General features: G+C 39.4%; 2 protein-coding genes across 4 annotated transcripts in view; both read left to right on the top strand.

Annotated features, from left to right (window-relative positions):
- The window catches only part of LOC146455508 (uncharacterized), a 75,152-nt gene extending 61,379 nt beyond the window's left edge, over nucleotides 1-13,773 (top strand). For all 3 annotated transcript variants that reach the window (XM_085094189.1, XM_085094188.1, XM_085094190.1), the window contains 11 exons: nucleotides 796-940; nucleotides 1,918-2,088; nucleotides 2,717-2,869; nucleotides 4,776-5,354; nucleotides 5,990-6,550; nucleotides 6,826-7,225; nucleotides 7,692-7,951; nucleotides 8,706-8,891; nucleotides 10,483-10,940; nucleotides 11,746-11,902; nucleotides 13,286-13,773. In XM_085094189.1, coding sequence (XP_084950315.1) covers nucleotides 796-940; nucleotides 1,918-2,088; nucleotides 2,717-2,869; nucleotides 4,776-5,354; nucleotides 5,990-6,550; nucleotides 6,826-7,225; nucleotides 7,692-7,951; nucleotides 8,706-8,891; nucleotides 10,483-10,940; nucleotides 11,746-11,902; nucleotides 13,286-13,299 — 3,084 coding nt within the window. In that variant the 3' untranslated portion in view covers nucleotides 13,300-13,773. The remainder of the gene's footprint in view (nucleotides 1-795; nucleotides 941-1,917; nucleotides 2,089-2,716; nucleotides 2,870-4,775; nucleotides 5,355-5,989; nucleotides 6,551-6,825; nucleotides 7,226-7,691; nucleotides 7,952-8,705; nucleotides 8,892-10,482; nucleotides 10,941-11,745; nucleotides 11,903-13,285) is intronic.
- A 2,788-nt stretch (nucleotides 13,774-16,561) lies between these two features.
- LOC146455507 (uncharacterized) overlaps nucleotides 16,562-22,154 on the top strand; it is a 64,625-nt gene continuing 59,032 nt past the window's right edge. The window contains exons 1-3 of the mRNA XM_085094191.1: nucleotides 16,562-16,838; nucleotides 19,786-19,929; nucleotides 21,408-21,977. Of these exons, the coding sequence (XP_084950317.1) occupies nucleotides 16,760-16,838; nucleotides 19,786-19,929; nucleotides 21,408-21,977 (793 nt within the window). The 5' untranslated portion in view covers nucleotides 16,562-16,759. The remainder of the gene's footprint in view (nucleotides 16,839-19,785; nucleotides 19,930-21,407; nucleotides 21,978-22,154) is intronic.

The following is a 22,154-nucleotide window of genomic DNA, read 5'->3' as shown; positions in this document are numbered from 1 at the left end:
TTGTCTTCGTTGAGGTGTGGTCTGCTAGCGCAATATGATTTTTCAAAGCCGTCCACGGTGACACCACTGGAATACATATAGGTGATAATGTGTGTTTTAAAAAATGTACCAAAATAAACCAAATATAGGTAGTCCAAAGGTAGCGCACGAATTCTCCGAATAGCCGTGGAATTACATTTCGCAAAATTAATATAATTTCTCGTTTTGTCACTTACGTTTTTCCTATAACCTGAATTATCACTTTAAGCCGCCTCAGAGCGCAATTCTCGTTATTTTCTTTTTTCTACCAGTTTCAGTTTCAAATCATGTCACCCTATTCATGGTTAGTCATTGCGGTTTCGGGACGCCTGAGTAAATTCAGGTACCATATTTCCAATTTACTTTTGGAGATTTGCTTTCCATTAATACACACTGTGGAAAAGAACAAAACATTTGAAATAGACCAAAGTTAATAACTTTGCAAAATACTTTCAATTTTCATTGTCAGTCCAAATGAATCATCAGCTTTATTACAGTGTCTAAACTTCTATCGGACCATTGGTCTACTAAACCATTGGGAACACTATGACAAAAATAATACTGATAGATAAACATAATAGTTTGGAAAGCTGTACAGGGTATAGTGCGATACGAATTCTAAGAATAAACGTAGATAGCTAACAAAAGATAAAATAGAAATTCAAGAACTATGTACATGGAAATCCATAAATATAACATGATTTTATGTGATGTGATATGATAAAATGAATATTAGTGAAGAGAACATGAATCGTCTTACAATTAATTAACTATCAGGTCACCACCACTAAGGAGACTACAGCTGCGCCCAAGGATTCAACGACCACAGTGCAAACCACGCGCTCAACACAGAGTGCGCCTGCGGAGAGGACTACACCCTCAGCAAAAACCACACCTTTAACAGTTAAAACAACTTCAACTTGTAAGTAAACTAGCCAAGAGCAAAACACAAATTAATGGTCAAACATGACTTTTTTTTTCCATCCAAATGCAAAAAGACCAAACAATACTGAGAGGCGATGGGCAGCTGACGCCTATTGTAGACATTTTTAAAAACACAAGATCTCAAGTTTAACAAAATCAAGTACATTTTTTGTAAAATACCGCATCAAGGCAGAACCCAGAGAACTGTTCCGCACTTGAGCTTCCTACTTCAGGCTCGAAATAAGAACCACGTAGAGCACAATAAAATGTATAACAGCACCTCAGGTAGGTCCTGTTAAATAGCGTTTATTTTAATGGACGCACATTAAGATTTCATTCACAACCCTTGAGTCAGATCAACCACGCACAGCATAATAAACAAAACCTCAATGAGGAAGCTGGTAACTTTCATTGTTTTTTTTTCACAGACTTAATAGTTGGAAGCGCACCAAAACGTACAATACGATTAGAATAGACTGCTATTTAGTATTTTTTGTTTGATCATAGTTGTTAAAAGGCAATGGTTATGAAGCCTGAAAAAAGTTCTTTGTTATATGTTAGTGTTTGCATTCTTGGCCTTGACAGTGCACAGACGACAATAGATTTTGAAATGTGTTGGAGCAACTGACCAGAAGAAACGTTCGTTTTAAGATATCCAACTGTAGTGTGAACATTCAAACAAAGGATTGTGCATTGTCGTGACCCTTCCAACATAAATTGCAGCACCATTGTTTTCATGGCAAAGTTTCATAACCAGTCCCGCGATTAACTATGGTTTGATTGATTCCCCATCAGATGTAGAATTTTACTTATCCACAAACAAGTACAAACCACCAACGCAAAGCGTGGGAAAACGCATGGGAGCAAGTCACGATTGTTTTTGGTTTTGACTTCGATTGGCTGAGAAAGTGGCGTGAGTTTTAACTGTCAACGCTTAATTAAAGATTGCTTTATTTTTGGTTTTCATTTGTACAGTGGTAACGCGTGACAAACCTGGTTCCTGTCCCTACATTCCAAGGCCATCCTCGTGTTCCTCTCAACCAAGAGAATGCAATTACGACATGGAATGTACAGGAGACCTCAAGTGCTGCCACAACGGATGTAGAAAGATTTGCGTGTCCACAAGTTATACTCTACCACCTGTTGGTAAGAGCTCTAGGAAACGATGTTTTTAGACACTAAACTGACAAAAAACCATGAGAAAAGCGCGACACAGAAATCCCACTGCAACATCCCATTGGCGTGCTCAGGGCTCCTATTGATAACAGGGTGCTTTTAAGCTCCTGAAGGGACTACCATGAGCTTTATGACTAAATAAAGTTGCTGTCTGTCTATCATTCTGGCTGTTATAAGTAGTAGTGGTTTCATTTAGTCGAAAACCTTCCAGAGAATGACGCCAAGCCGACCAGTAGAGCTCGGAAATTCGGGGAGTAACTTTCCTATCCTGAAGAGTTTTCAAAAGACAAACCTCACATACCCCCACAAAGAGGACACAGAGTCAGTGAAGATGACTTCAGTCGCAACTTTTCAAACCAAAATGTCCAGAATTTTTGGGTCGAAAATAACGAAGATTGAAAGAGTGCCATAGTTCATCCGATCTCGATGGAACATAGTCGCGCATAGCTCGGAACAAAATTTCTGTCATTTTAAACGTCGAGACTAGAATGAGGCTTGATCTTTCGGTTTTACGGCTTTGAAATCCCACTAGGTAACATGTTTTGCGCTCTGCTAATTCACTTACATATGTTTTTATCTTCCCAACATTAAATGACAGGTGCCCTCGGAGACAAATGTCCGCCTTACTCCTCCTACAGACAGTGCCCCAGCTCAGTTCAAGACGAGTGCACGTGCAATGCTGACTGTGATCAAGATATTGGTTATAAGTGTTGCTATGACGGCTGTCGGCGATTTTGTAGAGAGAAAGCAGGTATGTTGTCAAATCGTGCTTTAAGGATCTCGATTCCTTCCATCAGTACTTTTGTATGAAAAAAAAAAGCATTACTATTTGAGGAGTCCGAGGCAGGCAAAGTGGGTTATCCCAAAATAAATAGACTGGAAATTAGAAATGTAATGAAAATTCACTGTACTCCCACCAAAAAATGGAAAATGTTTTATTTCTTTAACCATTCGTCTGGTTCTGAAACACACTTTCATGGTATTTGTTTGCTTACCAGCCAGGAATAATTCGCAGTATGGGGGGGGGGGGGGGGGGGTGGCCTACTTTGCTTATGAATACCTCAATTAATTATTTGCAGAAGTTTTAAGTAATCACAGTAGTAAAACAACATATAGCATACAGCAGATGAAGACAAACGAAACCTTCGGCTATTAATATCGTAGACCATAATACCACTTTTCTAGTTTCTAGTTCAATGAGCTGTTTTTAAGTGGACACTGAAACACCTCAAACGTTTTAGTATCCGACAAATTTCAATTGCCCTCTCTAAGGTCACACAGATAGAGCTGGCGCACTCCTCAGAAAGAGTTGGCTTTACTTGAATTTGCTTTTTATTCTGGTTTGTTTAATACTTTGTTTGTTGCGGTCGTGATTGGTTGGAGTGATTGCTTTTGCTTTGATTTTGTTTTGTTTTGTTTTTTGTTAATGTTGTTTTTTTTTGTAGTTTTTTTGTTGTTTGTTGTTGTTGTTGTTGTTTCTAAAACCAGCCCACGGCGAGTGCATTACGATTCTTCGGACTCAACACATTCTGCTCAATCAAGCAATCAATCAACAAACAAACAACCAACGTTTATTTAAAAAAAAAAAAAAACGAGAGCAATGACTTGCTTGCCCCGCAAGTAGCTGCAGCTAGTCGAGGCGGAGCAAGACGAACACAAGAAAATGACAAGTACAAACTACTAAGACACCAAGTTTGACGTAGTAATACAGATTTATAGTATTTCATAATAATTGTCAAATACTTAAAGAAGAACTGGTAGTTTATAAGTACAATGATTAAAAAGTTGAAAACAAGAAATGATCAGTACAAACTACCAAGACATTTAAAAGCTTTACAAACTAATACAGTTGCTTTTTTTAAGATATTTCACAATAATTATCTAATACTACAAGAAGAACCCATAATTTATAAGTATAATAATTTAAAGCTAAATACAGCTGGAAAGAAAACTGTGACTAACAAGATAGTTTAATTATAATTATAATAAATAATAATAATAATAATAATAATAATTTAATACTTCTATTGCGCGGATTAACAAATAATTTGATCAAATGCGCATTACAATATGAATAAATCCGAAATAAGAATGAGATAATATTATAATATAATAACAGACATAACTATGGCTTGTAAATACTAAAAAAAAACCTGATATAAAACTAATATAATACATGCGTTAGAAATACAAATACGTACATTATTTAACTAGTCCAACGTTTTTAGTTATCATAGGTATTTAAATATTATCATCTTCTTTTTCCAAGATATCAAAATCATTTGGCGAAGGATCATTTTAATTTTTTTTAAGCGGATACATAGCGTGGTATCTCATTCTGCTGCAGCTTACACCATGTATGATCTATCATTTTAAGTTACTTACAGGACGAGTATTTTTATTATTAATTTTTTTTTTATTTTTCATTTTAAGTTACACTACAGCTACAAAAAAAAGACAACAGAAACTATAAAAAAAACATACAAGTACACTAATTATGAAACAATAATTATAACTAAAAAAGCAATTTAAAAATCTTACACTTGTTGCCTAGAGTACAGTACCATTAGATATAAAATTACAATATTTACTTAACGAAATTTGGCTTAGATTTCAATATCTGATTAAAATTACATTTGTTACATTTGTTGTTACAGGACGAGTATGCAACGCGAAATTGGACATTATATACCTCATGGATTCGTCAGGAAGCATTGGAGACGACGACTACGAAATACAGAAGGATTTCGTTAAAGATTTGACGCGAATCTTTCCAATCGGACCCAGCACCAGCCGCGCAGCTGTGGTAACATACAAGGACTACCCCACCGTTCGCGTCAACTTCGGTGATTTCGACAACACCGCTTCATTCATAGAAGCAACAGAGAGCTTGAGCATCAACCAGACCCGAGGTCGAACCCGAATTGATCGCGCGTTAGTAAAAACATCGGAGATGTTCGAATCAGCAAGGGAAAACGTTCACAAGGTCTTAATTGTTTTAACAGGCGGGGCGCAAGCACCAGATCCAGATTCCTTACCACTTGATGAGGCGAGTCAGCTGCTTCGTGACCAGGGCGTGACCGTGCATGCTTTGGGAGTTGGGCGCCAAATCAACCTCACGCAGTTAAGGTCTATAGTGGAAAGTGAGTCGGATGTGGTTTTGGTTGATTCATTTGTAGATCTCCTTCGAAAGTCGCAGTCGATTGCCGCAAATGCATGCCTTGAGATAGGCGATGGTAAGTTCAATACCTTTCAATCGATTGTTTGAGTAGTTTGCGTTTCCATTGCTTTTCCTTTACTAAGTTTTGTGATCTGTGGAAAAAAATTGTACCACTTCCTTAGCCAACAATAAACAAACTAAAACCGGATTGTTTACTTTAATGATAACGTTTTTTTGCGCTTCGGTGTATTTGATTCCAGTTCTGATTGGTTTGTTTGTGATTGCAGAGCTTGTCGAGAGGATTTACTTTGCTCTTGGCTTTACGACAGTCAATACCAAACCGTACTGTTTTCGTGTCGTTGATTAAGATAACGTAGCTTTCAGCCTCGAAATGGAAAATGGCATGGATTGTACTGTTTATTTGATCCCAGGTTCTCGAACACATAATCCCATTTTGTTTTATAAGGGGAGAATTAAGTTCTGCGCAAGTGTGTATAAGCTACGAGACGTGTCGACGTTGTAACTCAACAAAGAGAGATGGGTGGGCCCTGGCAGTGTTTCACATTAAACAAATCTAGATCCTGTTAAGGAATTGAAGCATTTTCACAGAGTATTCTGATGTTTTTAGTGTAATATGTGAAGTCCGTTTATTAATATAACAATAACGGCACCAGCAAGGGCGCTAACAAATGGTCTGCGCTTAATTTTTAGCGACATGTGTCCAAGGAGTTGACATTGCCTTTCTTATGGATTCATCCGAAAGTATAACCGACGAGGATTTTCAACGAGAGAAGACAGCCGTGAAAGAGATAGCTGGAAGTTTTTTGAAAGCCTCCCAAGACAGTCGAGCCGGAGTCATCATGTACAGCGGCCAACCAGAGCTAAGTGTTGATTTCATAAGACAAAGCGCGTTTGATAACTTCACGTCTGCTGTAGACGCCCTCCAACACAGACGCAGTATGACGAGAATCGATCTTGCCCTTGATTTTGCTTCTAAAACTTTGTTCGCAAATCCCCGCCGCTCGGTAATTTCCATCGCTGTGGTAATGACTGATGGTGTACAAACTCCAGGGCCTGACGTCAAGCCTCTTGGGCAGGCTGTAGCACCTCTTCATTCCAAAGGAGTGCGCGTGCTTGCAGTTGGCGTGGGACCGAAGGTGAACCGGAGCGTGTTAAAGGAGCTGGTAAAGAGCGAGGAGGATGTATTCCAGATGAGCTCTTTTCAAGAATTACTTGACAAATCTCCAAATCTTTTGGAAACAGTCTGTCCTCGTAAGTTAATAAGTAAAGTTCATATTTGCAGTGTCAAAGAGCCACAACCTGCTTTAGCATGATTGCGCATAGTCTATTACACACGAGAAAATAAGACATCACAAAAACAAACGTAAAATGAATGTGTTAGTTTTAGACTGATTCATTTTGCACCAATGAGAATGTGAAAGTGGCAATTGTATTGTCAGGTGTGAACATCTCTCTTACATCTCTGGCTTGTCATTTGAATTGGTGGCTCTAAATGGTGTTTCTTTTTTTACCTTTTGTTTTCAAAGAACCCCCAACGCGTCCTTCAACCACGGCAACGACATCGACTCGAACCACAGAAGCAGCAATAACAACAACTCAGCCTCCGCCCATCCCTGGATCAGATATACAGTGCGATCAACTTTTCGACGTAATATTTGTGATGGATTCGTCGCGAAGTATCAACGCCCCTCAGTACGTCAGAGAAAAAGACTTCGTGAAGGAACTGGCGACAATACTTAACGTTGGAGCCGGCACTCGAGCGGCAGTGATAATTTACAGTGACGACACGCAACTGGAAATCCGTTTTGACCAGCACCGAAACCTGGATAGCTTCAAGTTGGCAGTTGACGCTCTGCCGCACCTTCAGCTAAGAACCAGAATCGATAAAGCGCTTGCTATGGCAGCACAAGTTTTAACTCAAACTAGGTAAGATTAAAGTCTTATTATTATTATTATTATTATTATTATTATTATTATTATTATTATTATTATTATTATTATTATTATTATTATTATTGGTACCAAATGTGAAAAAGATATTTTGCTCACTCTCATTATCATTATTATTTGTATAGATTGTAAATAGTGAGCAGCAAAAAGTCATGCAAACCACCCTTCAGGAAAGTGACAATATTTGTAATCGTATTGTGCCACACAACCAGATGTTGCATTACATTTGAAGACCAATCAGTGTACTATGTGATGAAAAGCATGTCCTGTTAATTTGTCACAAGTCTATTAGCGCACGACTACCAGAGTTCGGCCCTGTTTCTGTAACAGATTTCAGATTTCAGATTTTTTTTTATTTATGCACTGTTTCAAAAGCTTACTACAAGGAAATAGAAGTTTATCACACAAGGCAAGATGCACGAATCTTGATTCTTCTCCGTAGACCTGGTTTCCCGAAAGCAGTGATTGTCATGACGGATGGAATTCAAACACGTGACCCAGATGCAGTTCCCCTTGATGTCGCCGCTGATGCTATTCACATACTGGGCGCAAGGGTGTTTGTGGTGGGCATTGGTTCGGACATTTCAGAGAACGAGCTTCGTTTGATTGCCAAGGATCCTTCGAATATATTTACTGTCCAGTCATTTGAGAATTTGAAACAAGCCACTCGAGATGTAGCTGCTTCCGCCTGCAAAACACCGGGTAAATTTTATCTGCTGTTGTTTTTGTTGGCGTTGTTGATAATTTTTTTATCTTCTAACGGTAAATGAACACTCGTTATCAGTCTTATCATCATCATTATCAAAATTCATCATCATCTTTCAGAGTTCTTGCCATCATTATCGTCATCATCAAATCAACTCTTTAAGCCCTATTACTACATTATCATTATTTGTTTGCAACTTCATCATCGACCCAAAGAAAGGAGAGGTGCAAAGATGGACAGGATGGACACTGTAATCATATTATCTAGGCATTCCTGTAAACAATAAAGATTTACAAAATATCAAAAGTAGGCTTCGGTCCTGTTGAGCCAGCGCACAAGGAATTTACGTGGTTGTTGTTGTTGCTGTTTTACTTGTTAGGGTATCGAACAGCTTAAGCTGCGTATATAACTGCGATGATCATACACTTATTCATTCTGGGAAATAGCCAATAAATTTCAATAAAATCTCAGAATCCATGTTGCCCGCCAACAAGTCTTCGCTGTACGGTCGGGGAATTATGGATTCTGAGCTTTTATTGAAATTTTTTGGGTATTTCCCAGGTTACCTTTCGTCATTGTCGCGTACGCTTTTACGCTTTTTTGGCCAACCTTTGTCGAAACAGCTGTGTATATTTTTTTTCAGGCTTTCTTTTCGCAACTACTTAAATTGCGTATATAACTGCGATGATCATTCACTTATTCATTCTTTCTTTCTCAGTTCAAATGTATGAATTTTATTCATATATTCAGTTTCAGAAATAACAACAACGGCACCCCCAGTAAGTGGCTCCTGTCCTCCACTGACAGAGCCTCCTCTCGGCTTCTGCACTTCAAACAATAGTACCTGCTTTGGTCAAGAATCATGTTCCTTTGGGTTTATATGCTGTTACGATGGCTGCAGGTTCAGCTGCGTTCTGCCTGTGGGCGAAATCACTGGTGAGTTTAGACTCTTTTACTCCCGATAGTGCATCTAGACTACACGTAATGTCCTCGTGACTTTCGACACGTTATTTTGGCACTATTTCAGAACAGGAATACTCGTAAAAGACGGTATTTGTGTTCTTTTCAAGACCTATTCTGTTTTCGGGATGAACAAAATAGTATTGCGTTCATTATGCCCTGATAGCAGAATGAACGGAATACTGTTTACTCGACATAAGACAAATTGTGTTATGTTGGAAAGCTTTCGGTGTAATAGGAATAGGAGGAATTGACATCCTTTGGGAACTGCGTGTTATTCTGTGTATTCTGTTATTCGTGAACCGGAATAAGAATAGCAGAAATGTTCCAAAAGAAGGCGCTCATGGTCAATAAATGGCAGATTTTAAAGGAGAAGTATCACGCGAATTTGATGTTATTTCAAAACCCAAAATGTTTGTGTGTCAGCAGAAATATAAACGAATTATCTAGTTTTCTGGTTAGAGACAGAGTAGGTCGGAATGGATTGAAAGTTGGAAAATGTTAGGCTAACGTTTTTCAAGTTCCCGCATTTTTTTTTCAAAAAACGCGAGAACAGATCAGGGGTGAGTTGCATAAAATTTAACGTCGGGCGTAACTGCTAACGCCAGACCTTCAGCCCAGTCACATCCAGTATTTTAACGTCTGGCGTTAGCAGTTACGCCCGACGTTAAATTTTATGCAACTCACCCCTGGAGTTGTTCTTTTCGAGAATTGAGTTGATCTCTTTCCTCTCATTGACCTTAAATTGTTCTCTAGCTATGTCAAGGTCATATTTCACCATTTTTAACCAAACAGGTCAAAAACCCTATGAGAGTTCCCCTTTAAGTACGGTGCCGTCTTTTTTTTATGCGAATAAGTTCTACACATGACGGGATAGTCCGAGAAACATGGAATTTTTAAGGACGTTGCATCCTCAAACAAAGGGATTTGTGCGCGGTTTATGACTGCGCAGAAGAAGTAGATCTTCGTAAGGTATCTTGCAATCGAAAAAGAAAATTGGGGGAGGGGTAACAACTCATTTTCGGGGTAACTTAAGCTTCAAAGTGAAAAAATGCTGTTGCTGTCATGAATTTTAACGCTTTTTAGTATTATTGATGCCAAATTAAATCTGAAAAATGCGTCGTTACCCATAATTTTCTTTTCGGTTTCCAATGAGGCTAAGGAAGATCTACTTTTCCCGCGTAGTCATAAACCACGCAAACGCACCTTTGAATTAGGATCGAAGCACCGTCCTTAATGAATCTTTGAAAATGATTTGATTTCCTTTTGCATTTCCAATGTGAATCTCTATCAAACAGACAAACACACGCATACTCAGAAAAAGAGAAAATCCAAGTTCTCCAATAGAAGTAGTTGAACCCATGACATTCCGATTACTAGCTCGGATACTCTACCACTGAGCTACAGGAGGCCATTAAACTAGGCTCATGCGTGTGGCAGACATCCTGCACACTACTAGGATTTGAATGTCGATAAGTGGCATATGAGAAAGAAATGTGATACCTCTCTCATTTATTCACCAAGGTTAAAACGTAACATCCTTTCTTTCACTTCCTTCATGTTCCAGGCCCTCCCCCATCAGCCCCCACACTCGGTCCAGATTGTGTTGAAGCTTTTGATCTGGGATTTGCCATGGATTCCTCCGGCTCTATACGAGATGCTAACTATCAAAAACAGAGAGATTTCATCAAGGGACTGGGTGACCGACTCAACATCGGACCTCAAACCGTTCAACTTGGCCTAATCGTTTTCAGTGATGTCCCATTCCTGTCAGTCAAGTTTGGAACGCGCCAGAGCATCGACCGCTCTTCATTTGCGGCCGCTGTAGACGGAGTACCGTATCTTCGTGGACGCACCCGCATAGACAGCGCGCTCGAGACGGCCGGGAACAACTTGTTTCCCGAAGGACGTCAAAACAGTGTGCCTCAAGTCTTCCTTTTGACAACTGACGGTCGTCAGTCACAGGATCCTGGGGCTGTTGCTTTGGACCAAGCCGTACGACCGCTGCAGGAAAAGGGAATTAAGGTAGTTAGCTGCTTACATTGTAGTCACGTCACACAGTAAATTGAAAATATCTTATTTATCCATCAACGTTTGGTCGTCAAGGTCCAAAATTACTTAGAGCCAAAATAGCTCCAAGTTTGTTGACTTTGATATACTCCAAGGCTAATTTCACTGTTTCTTTGTGTATTGCAACCTTTTTAACCATTTTGCCAGCCTCTCAAATTATTGAGTCAGTCCTGCGGACTTAAGACAGCTTATTGAGAAAGCTGAGGCTAAGGCAGTTGCTTTAAATTTACCCGTGCAGTTGCAATATATTTAATTGTGTAATAAGCCAGTGAAAACTAGAGATACTTATTATACGAGAATGCTGTCGTCTTTGATACCATGGCTGCCAGAGTTTCAACCCGTAACTCAATTAAGTAGTTCAAATCCGGTTCAAATCCGCCTCACTTTCACTGTCGGGATTTGTCTTCGGTGGTCCCGAATTCACCTCCTCCAAACTTTTAAAATAGCCAGCTGGTCCGAGCTTCCTGCCAGTTTCGATTCTTGAAGTATTTTCTTGGTTTAAAAATATTTCGTGGGTATTAGACTCTTATCGACTCTTTTATCGATCTTATCCTTTTTACTTTTTATTTTTTAGATAGCTATATTTGTAATTTGTTTTTGTATTCTTACGTTAGATTTATGCAAGTCTCACTGGAAACCACATTTTGTGACGTGGGCTCCCTGTTAAAATATCTTATTTATTATATATTCATGGGCGCACAAGTTTCCGTATAACACCTTAAGTAAACGCAGTGACTAAAACGGAGACTTTCTTCCTTAGGTTATCGTCGTTGGCATTGGCGATGATGTTGACGAAGAAGAGCTGATGTCTTTGGTAGAGAATCCATTGAATGATGTCTTCCTTGTCCCGTCATTCGACGACTTGGAACCCTTACTGGACAACAAGAGGCTTCGAGATGCGCTTTGTATACCAAAACGTATGTCATTCCAGAGGTTATGAATTTTAGAAAAAGTAAAACGCTCAGAGCCGCAAAAAGGGAAAGTATTCCCCCCCCCCCCCCCCCCCCCCCTGTGACTGTTGAATAGCTATGCTTTTAGATTTCATCCACGGTCTCAAAACTTGGAACACCTTCATGGAAAAATGTGGTTGAATCTCACTAATATTGAGGATGGTGCCTACTTTTGTTACTGCGCATACGCTCTGTGCATCTCGAGATACTCGGGTTTCCCATGGGTGGTGCCTACTAATACAGGGATGTTTTTGCGCGGTTTAAAACCATGCGGAGAAAGCAGAACTTAGCATGTGCCCTGAGTATCTAAAAAGAAAATTTGGAGTAACCATGCATTTTTCAGAGATAGTAAAGCTTCAATTTGGAAAAAAAAAACGCCATACATTGCCTGGTAGTTTACTGTTTATTTAGAATAATTGATGCATAATAACCTCAAAAAAATGTGTGGTTACCCCCAGTTTTCCTTTTGGATTTCAATAGCCCTTGCTAAGGTCTGATTTCCCTGCATAGTCATAAACCACACAAAAATACTTCTTTATTAGTAGACACCGTCCTTAAAGGACCGTGCTTTGGTATTCCTTCCTTCGCAATTTGCGCGCGCTATCACGTATTTCGCTCGCTCTGTTTATCCCTGAGCGAAACGAGACCCGACTTGTCCTCTAAAACTGATATTAGAAAAGCTTAACTTTGCTTCTGTTTACTGTCTTCGTTACTTCCTTCTACTCACCGGCCTGCACAATTTGGTTATACAGTCAATTCCAGGTTCTGATAGTAGTTGAGTAACTTGAGAATTTTCAGTGCTAAGCTCACCTTTGTTACCTCTAGTGTCATGGATGTCACAAATTATTTTGTAAATGTAGTAAAATTAATGGGTATCACCACTGACCTGGTCTAAACAACGGCTGCGAAGGAGACTACCACTGACCTCAATATTCTCTAAATCTCATTCACTGGTCATGTTCTCTTATTTCCCATTTTTATTTTCCCATTCCCCATTCCCCATTTCCTGTTTTGGCACCGATTACGCTATCAGGAAGAATTGTGTCATGGTTTACTTTTTGTAATTTTAATTGATATCTATCAAGCTGTTTGTTTGTCTAGTTAGTGATAGTTTTTTTTGTTGTTGTTCCTGAAATAATTCACTCCGTAAACCTAGTTTAATGGCCTTAACTTCCACGAGTCTCCTGTAGCTTAGTAATGCATCCGAACTAGTAATCAGAAGGTCTTAGGTTCGACTCCTGATAGGAGCACTCAGATTTCCTTTTTCCGAGTATGCCTGTGTCATTCACTGAATAACGCATCATTCTCCTTAATTCACTCTTGTTTAATTAATTCTTTTTGTTCTTGTAGGTAGACGCCTCTGAAGGAATTCGCCTTAAAAGAAGAAGGAGGATAATTATAAACAATTTCTAACTATAACATACAGATTCAAGTACAGTTATGTAGTTATACATAGAAGTAGCCAAAGTAACCGAGGTTCTTCTTTACATATATATTTCCTCCGCGGAGGAGAAACCCTTTGAAGGGAGTTTTTACGTTTCTTGCATAGAATGGTTAACAAATTTCTATTAACTTATGTAGGCAATCTTTAATAATTAAATTTAGTCTGGCAGCTGTATGCGACTACACTAAATTAAATATTTTTATTATTTGTATGGTGAATGCCACTTGTATCGTCCAAGCAACTTTCCCGACTAAAGTGCCACTCACAATTGTCAGCTGCATTTCGTATCTTTCATTAAATTTTGTATTCGGCGGAGTCTGTTTTGTGTGGTTACATTACAGATAGCTGTTGTTGCTAATGTAATAAATCAAAATAGAATTGTTTTGTTAAAAAATTTTATTGTACTAGAAGATTGACTGACTGACTGACTGACTGCTTTAATTATTTTCGCGATTTTCCTTATGGTACGCACGGATGAAGATCTCTTGATGAACGTGGATTTCATACTTGGGAGAAATAACACAAAATTGTGAGACGCGAGTGTGAAGACAACAATCAACTCATTTTTCTCAAGTTTGTTCAAATATTTACGTCCTTTATTAAAATTAAGATCTGTCCCGACTGTGGACACACAATTAACTCGATATATTTTTTCGATTCTGCGAAGCTTGTTAGCCCGTTCCCGATTCTACTAAAAAACCTTTTCACAGGCTTCGAAGCTCTGTCACGTGTCAATCCACCCTACCGAAAAAGATGGAGACTGGTACATTTACCCATAATTCTTAGGGTACGAAAAACCCTAAAAGGCTCATAAAAACGCAGCAAAAAAATTCTAAAAACTTAAAACCCAGCTATACACAATGTTGTGAATACAGGAAAAAAATTGCGCAAAAAAAAGCTGTGGATTTCCATGTGCCTATTGGCTGTGCTAGGCTCGCGAAGTATTGCGGTAAAATGTACAGCGATCAGTTCCGTTCGGAGGATTGTGTTTTGGGTAGGTTGGAAGGGTAAATTAAAACAGTCCGTCTCCCTCCTCAAGTGCCTATGAGGTACTGAGACGATTTTTGACGTCATCAGTTTTTGAACAAAAACTTGAGTCTCTGGAACGAGAGAAGACATTTTTTTAAAAAAACGTGCCTTCTTGTTCTCTTTGAAAGGTCTTTCAAATAGGCATAAATTATTTTTCGCTTCATATGCGCTTTAACTGCGATGCCCCTACATCCTGCTTCCTAACATGTACGTACATGTCAACCGATTTCTGTTTGGTTTGGAGAGGCAACTTAAAACGCTAAGCCGCTCTTCTTGTTTGCCTGCAAGAGAGATAACTGACAGGGGGCTTAAATACTTTATCAATCCCACACTAAGGTTTTAAATCGTAAGCTACTTATTAATTTGATAAGCCATAAACAACGATAACACACCCTTATTGCCATGATATACGCGTAAATGAGCCATTGTTTTAGCTCGCTAAAATAAATAAACCCTTTCCCACAACTCCTTTATCTTCCAAATTCTTACACAAATTCTTTAATTAACGTCGACTAAAATGCCTCCATTCATTCTGCTATGCCTAACCTGGGATTTTATAAGTATCTTTTCATCTATTAAATCCACTATCCTTTCTAGAGTAGCCCCTGCTCTAAGCTTTCTCACAAAGGTGCCTCCTAGGGATAAAAGCGGTTCTTGCTAGGCCGACTTTGCAGTAACAGGAGTGTAACTACCAAAGTGACTGAGCTGATACTAACATGCTCTTGTTTATCAGTTCTGAGAACTTGATAACTTCAAATGACTTCAGTTTCCTTCACCTTCTTAAAATTAGACGTTTTCACGTTAATCAAAAGCTAAAAATGTCCCTAATCACTGTGGCTCTCAGTTGACAGTTCATATCAGTTTTGGTTTTAATTTATGTACGATCAAGTGATACCGAAATCTGGCATGTAATCAAGGATTTAACCAATTTCACCATTAGAAAATTAGCTTAAAAAAAAAAAAGAAAAACCTTACAACTAATCAAAACTTGTCAACTTCTAGTCACGAACCAGAATGTTCGGAAGCAGTATGATGATTGTGACGTATTTTCTAATCCTTCAGCGCGGAAGGCGATTTTCTCGCTTGCGATCTCCCTCGCGTGTCTCGCTTCTCGCTCGATTGCACCCAATTTCTCAATACCTGAGCTCCCCGTACGGTCCCCCCCCCCCCCCCCTCAGTACAATAATATGGACCCAATATAAAACACAGAAAATTAACCAAATATCGGAGAATTACCTTGTAATCCTAGGTTTGAAAGCAATGCTGCCGTTTTTCTCTTAAATCCAGAGAAAGCACACGAAGGCGCAAACTCGCGTGGAGTAAAGCGTGCATTCAGCCTCGCATGCCCGCAAAAGGATCAACTGAAGGATCGGACCTACTAGAAAGTACCAGTCATGAGGCAAGCGGAAGCCTCGCGCCACGCGAGAACAACGCTAGCCTGCGTGGCAGACGCGGAAATGGAGGACAAACGCGATCTCGGGAAGATAAGATTTTGGTTTGTTGATTCAGCACTCAGGGCTCTAAATGTTTGGCAGTCAAATCAAAATGTTGCATGAGATTGCGTTTAATCTCCATATTTTTTGCTTAAAGCTCTTCGGATTTATCACGCAATCCGAATAATTTTTTTTTGCTCGTCGATACAGCAAATCCCCGCTTGCCGTTTATTAACAAATTTAAAAACAGACGGAGGAAAGGAAAACAAAGTGTGATGTAAGAGAGAAACAGAGATTCAGGTACAACACACTTTTAGTAAGAGCAAGAAATCATGGCGATAACGAGAAGTGAGTTTTCCGTCAACCCGGACTCTAGGGGCGAATCAAAGCGGTCAGTTTTCGGCCGTGCACGTGAATAATTTGCGAAAGAGGATACTTTCCATCTATTATGTGTGTTTTGCCACTTTTCAGACTGTTTTTGTTTCATTCATCCAAGTGAAAATTTTCTATAAAAGAAAGGTGAAAAAACGTTGGTGAGCTCCTTGTTTTTCGGTCAGCAATAATCAAAAACATCTTTGAAATATGAGATATCGATTTGGGGTAAAGGTGAAAAGGTGTATTCCACGCAAGATTCCACGCAAGTTCCCCGCTGGTGGCATCTTTATCGTTCACGCAAAAAATTCGAGGTGTGATCACATTTCAGATGACGAAAATATCACTTAGATCTGTGAAGTATGATCGTACGTAACATCCTATTGAGGCTGTCAATCGGCACGACACGTGAGGAATTTCACACGAAGCGCAAAGCTGAGCCGTTCAAGACATCCGTTAGCCAAATCGGCTGCTGGAAAGCACGAATCAACATAGCCACAACGGAGACGATTTGGATGAATTTGTGAAGGAAGAGAGGCCATTGGGATGAAGGCGCAATTTGTGTCCGTTGTGGGTACTCTGTTGGTGATATTCCTCCAAGTTCTTATCGCCGAATCACAACAACGTAAGTGATACTTTGTTATTGAGATGATCCTTTTACTCCAACGAAATTCAAAATTACATTTCCAGAAAAATTTGCCAAACAACAACAGCACAGAAAGTAGTGCTAAGGATCTAAGGAGATTTCACATGAACGGAGACAACAAAGGAATTCACTAAGAGACTGAAAAAGTGTGGCACGGCCACATAAATTGAACGATCGAGCCAACGTGTGAAAGGGTCAAAATTATCAATTATGCCTTTGTGCTAAAGTTACGATTAAACAGAATGGCGTAATGAAAAGTAATTAACTGCCAGTCTATCCTTATTAGTCAAACTATCATTATTATTTTTGTCCTACTACAAATTTATACAGTCGGCTCTGTTGTCACGCAACGCTACCAATAGCAGCAAACAGGCTGATGCTTTGTTCGTCACTGATTCGTATCAGTTGAGGACGGCGATTGCAACACGAACGACACAAAGCAATCGCTCTGTACGCGCGTTGTAGATGTTGGTACACTTCTTTGCCTTTCCCCGCAAAACAACGTGATATTACCCAATTCAAAGTTTTCTTTCTTCATGCAAACCCGGCTGTCAGTAAGGACAGCGGTTTCGTCTAACTACCGAGGGGCAAGTTGAAAATAGCGCACGAAGTGTGAGGTACACATAGTGCTTTTATAATTTTATGGAGATTGGCCTGTATATATATTGCATTGCGCGTTCTTACTTGGCATAATGTCCTACGTCATCAGAGCTCTCGCGCGCACGTTGGAAACAGCAAGTTTTCCTTGAAATTACTAAATGGTTTGTTTTCTCTAGCTCCATGCCCTATTTTTCATCTCATCATTTAACTTATTTATTACCCTCTTTATGTTGAAAATGTTCAGGAAAAAATTCACGACAGAACAATAAGTCATCGCCAGAAACACAAGCTTACCCATCACTCGCGGGTATAAAATAGTGATACTGCCAACGCGCACGCAAGAAACGTTTTCAGTCAATACTGGTTCATATTGCGCTTCCCTACCAGGAAATTTATCTAGTCATAAAAGTGTTAGAATCATAAAAGTGTCTATAATAAATTTCATTTCTGTTTCTGAGAAGTGGCTACCCAGACAGGACCGGTTACAGAAATCTGCCAGTCATTCGAATACCATCAAAATAACGCATAACATTTTCAAAATTTGCCAACCCTTCGTTACAAAATGGTGCATATTTATGGTAATCAAATGGTACGGTGACGAGTGAAATTACGAAATAATATCACGAGCGTTTTCTCAAAACGCAAGTGAAATTGTTTCCTAATTTCACGACTACTTATTCTTACTTATTTTCGTACGTACTTAATTTCGCGAAAATTCGGGAACCGAATCTCGCGAGTATTAATTTTCGCGATTCAGCAAGAAAAATTATAGCAGAAGAGTGTACTAAATTTCCTGATTTTAAACCCTGAGATGAGGGCACTTCTCACAAAGAATAAGGAAATACTGGAAAGATACAAGGGTCTGGTTTAATCTAACTACAAGGAGCCCACAAATGGGAACTTTGATGGCTGTACTAAAGACGTTTTGTCCGGATTACAAGCTGAATAAAAATAGTGAATAGGGGGAAGAGTGCAAGCCGTAAACAAGACCGCAAAGATTTTATTCAAAGACAAATAGTTACAGTTTTAATTCAGAACAATTTACCACAAGGCCCGGCTAACTTAAAACATTGAAAATTCTTACTGTTTTGTAGCATGATATGGTATTAAATTTCGCGTGTTCAAAATTTCACGCAATCTTTCTCTCGCGAGTATTAAATTTCGCGATTTTTTTTAATCGCGAAAATTAGTAAGAATAAGGTATACCGTTTACTTTTATTACCTTTTAATACCATGGGTAACAGAAACGGAGAAACGTTGTCATAGCAATTTTCTAATTTCACATGTGAAACTAAAAATTAATGCTGAAATTTCCCGCCAATATAAAGGAGTGCTTTGGCCCGTCCGGCCAGTTCTGGCTCTGAGTTCTCTTGGCCGCACAGCTCCTTCAAAATTTAACGGACGCCATAAAAATTGACGTGACAAGAGATTCTCTCTAACTTGTGCAAAGAAGTGTTTTTGTTTTTTTTTTCCTCAGGTGTAGTGTTACATTACTACCATTTTTCTCTGCGGCATGTGCGAAATGAACCAAGCAATCGTAATGAATAAATTACTGACATTCATTTTGCGTCCACCAGACAGTGTGTTGACTGACAACATTTTGTGCGGCTATCGACTTGAGGTTATCACAAACAAAGATAACCGATTTCAAATCAAATCTCAATCTTTTAAAACTCTTTAGGCGTTTTAGCTCTGTCGGTCTAAAATTATATTGCCAGCTATATTTTAGGAACACCAATGTTTTTAATCGTGTGTGGGCGGAGCGAGTGCCGTCACGTAGTTAATATGTTGAGATGTTTCGCGAAAACAAAGCGTGGAGGTCAAGTTTAAAAGGTGTCTTTTTAAACGAACATTTAGTCAATATCCAGTTAATTTTTATATGTTTGGACAATTTTTATGTACTTCTTTTAAGACCCTTGTTTTTGTAATGAATTTTTCTAACTTTTGAAAAGAATCTTAGGACTTTTGGATTTTGGCGCTATTTAATGTAATTGTAATTGCATTCAAGGAAGACGTGATGAGCGCTACACCATCGGTGAACCCACAGTAGAAGCGAACGAAATAGCAGAGCTTATTCTTATTACATAGCTTGTGAACAGGCTCCCAAGTGGGGTATAGGGCGAAAAGAAAAATTGGCGAGCCGGGCGCGGTAGTGGGGTGAGAAAACAAAGGAAGGGGGGCTCCCTCCCTTTCTTTCTCGCCCCTTCTCCGAGCTCCATTCTTTTCTTCGCCCGATACCCCACTTGGGAATCAGTTCACAGGCTATTATTACATCACTAAGTTTGCGTTATTCACGGTAGATTAAAAAAAATGCACGTGTTTATAGGCATTCGGGACGGAAGGTGTCCTGCAGTTAAAAGGCGAAATGATTGCCCTACATTCGTGTGGGACGAATGCACGTGCGATCTTGATTGCCAAGGAAAGAAAAAGTGTTGTCTGGATGGATGCAAGTATGCCTGTCTTGATCCAGGTAGGTTCCGTTGACTCTGACCATGTACTGTATTGCGAAAAACAAAGCCATTAGTTTTGATCTACAATCCTCGCCAATTTCTGTAGGGAAGGTTAGAAAACAAGCGCGGTATAGCAATTTTTATTAATTTTGTTTATGCCTTTGTTTGTCGTTTCCCCTACTCCCCTATTCAAGGTTGGATTCCCCAAGAAGAATAATTCGTAAAGATTCACAGTTAAAAAATCAACATTGACACAGAGGGAGGGGAGGAAAGTGAAGGCGAGGTAAAACTTAGCCGATCTTCTTAGCGGATTCTGTACCATGTGACCATTAGCTTCCAAGGGTCCATTCACTGTAATTTTACGGTTTTCAGTATCATAGGATGGGACAAAGTACCATAAACATTTGTCCCTGTGATTTATTTTCTGTAGGGATGAGGCATAGCTGAGGTTTGTAAATTTATTAACCCCTTTGAATTAATAAATTACCCATATCACCTTGCGGTCTTGTCGAGGGGACACCGCTGAGAACATTTGCACATTACGACACCATCGCAGCCGTGAATGCAATTTAAGCAGTTGGAAAAAGAAAGCCTGTAAAAGTATGCACTTGAGAGGAATTCGAGCCCAAGTGGGAGCTGCCATTTTCCATAGAGGATGAAGAGATGGAAGTGAAATAGCATTTCATGCATTACACTTCCAATACATACTGCTGCTACAAGTTCTGATTGGTTCGTTATGTTGTTGTGATGGGGCGGAGTGAATAGAAAACAAAGAGAATCACTACCGTGAATGAGGTTTGATAATGTGATTTTAAATATCATAAGATTTGCTGAACTTTTGATTTGAATTTCTCCAAGAATTATGAAGGGTTTGAGAAGCTGTATCAAACATTCGAAAGAGTCTTTCATCCAATTTCCAATTCACCTCCGAGTGCTAGTATGTGATTTTGATAAACCACTCTTATTATTACCTTTGAGGTTCGTTAAAAAAAGACTCGGCTGCGCCTCGTTTTTTTCGCCCAATCCTCAGTGTTTGGAAATCGGTTGAAACACTCTTCCTCGTGATCGATATATGACTTACGGAATTCAATCAAGAGCGATTCTCCCTAAGAACCTCATATTCAATTTTTATCTAAAAAAATAGATTTGGTTGATAACTCTTCCACCAACTTCTCGTGGCGAGTAGGTAACTAGTTATAACTAGCGAATTGGGAGGTTTTCTGTATTCTCCAGAACTAACAGCTTCAAATCTTGCAAAATTCACGATCTCACCAGTGTGTTTCGAGCACAGCCTGGGCTGCGAAAAGTTCGAATCTCAAAATTTTAAGAAAATTAATTTCTCCGTTCATATTACACATTTGTTACCTACTTGCCAAGAGACGCTGATGAAAGAGTTATCATTGATATCTATTTCTAAGATAAAAATTGAATTTGAGGTTCTTAGGGAGAGTCGCTCTTAAAACCCACCTAACTGCTTGACTTTGCTTTTTCTATCAAGCTAGTGGAGTATCAGTCAGAAACAAGGCAGACGTTGTCTTTATCATGGACTCGTCGGGAAGCATCGGGAAAGCCGATTACAACCGAGAAAAACAGTTTGTTAAAGACCTGACGAATGTATTCCACGTTTCTTCAAATGCGACTCGAGTCAGCACGATAATATACAGCGACTTCCCGAAACTAATCTTCGACTTCGATACTTACAGCGACAAACAGAGCATCAATACCGCAATCGACAATTTGGAGTATCTAGGCAACAGAACAAGAATCGATAAAGCGCTGGCGCTGGCCCTGACTGTGTTTTCCAAGTCCCGTCCATCAGTTCCGAGGATTGCGTTCGTGCTGACAGATGGAAAGCAAACGGAGGACTACGATGCAAAACCGCTGGACGTCGCAGTGAAACCGCTTCATGATCTGGGTGTTCAAGTTTACGTCATCGGTATTGGGAGTTACATCGAAAGGGATGAGCTGTATCTGCTCGCCAGAAGACAGGAGGACGTGTTCTTCGTTAGCTCGTTTGAAATCCTTTTACAGCAGACTTACCGCATTGTGAATCAGATTGATACATACGGTGAGTCAGGATTAAACAACATTTCGTTAAATTGGTTCACATATTTACTGGGATAAACATCGTATTGAAGGTCTAACGATTGCGTAATTATTAATTCATTATTGGGTTGCATCGTAAACGCTTGACTGTACAGGAGTAGGCATTACTGGCTTATCCTCCCCTAGCCGAACCCAGCCC

Source organism: Pavona decussata, unplaced genomic scaffold (genome assembly GCF_977016875.1).
Source record: "Pavona decussata unplaced genomic scaffold, jaPavDecu1.1 SCAFFOLD_273, whole genome shotgun sequence".
In the NCBI taxonomy this organism is placed as follows: Eukaryota; Metazoa; Cnidaria; class Anthozoa; order Scleractinia; family Agariciidae; genus Pavona; species Pavona decussata.
The sequence above is the reverse complement of the archived record's forward strand: the minus strand, read 5'-3'. Positions and strand labels throughout refer to the sequence as shown.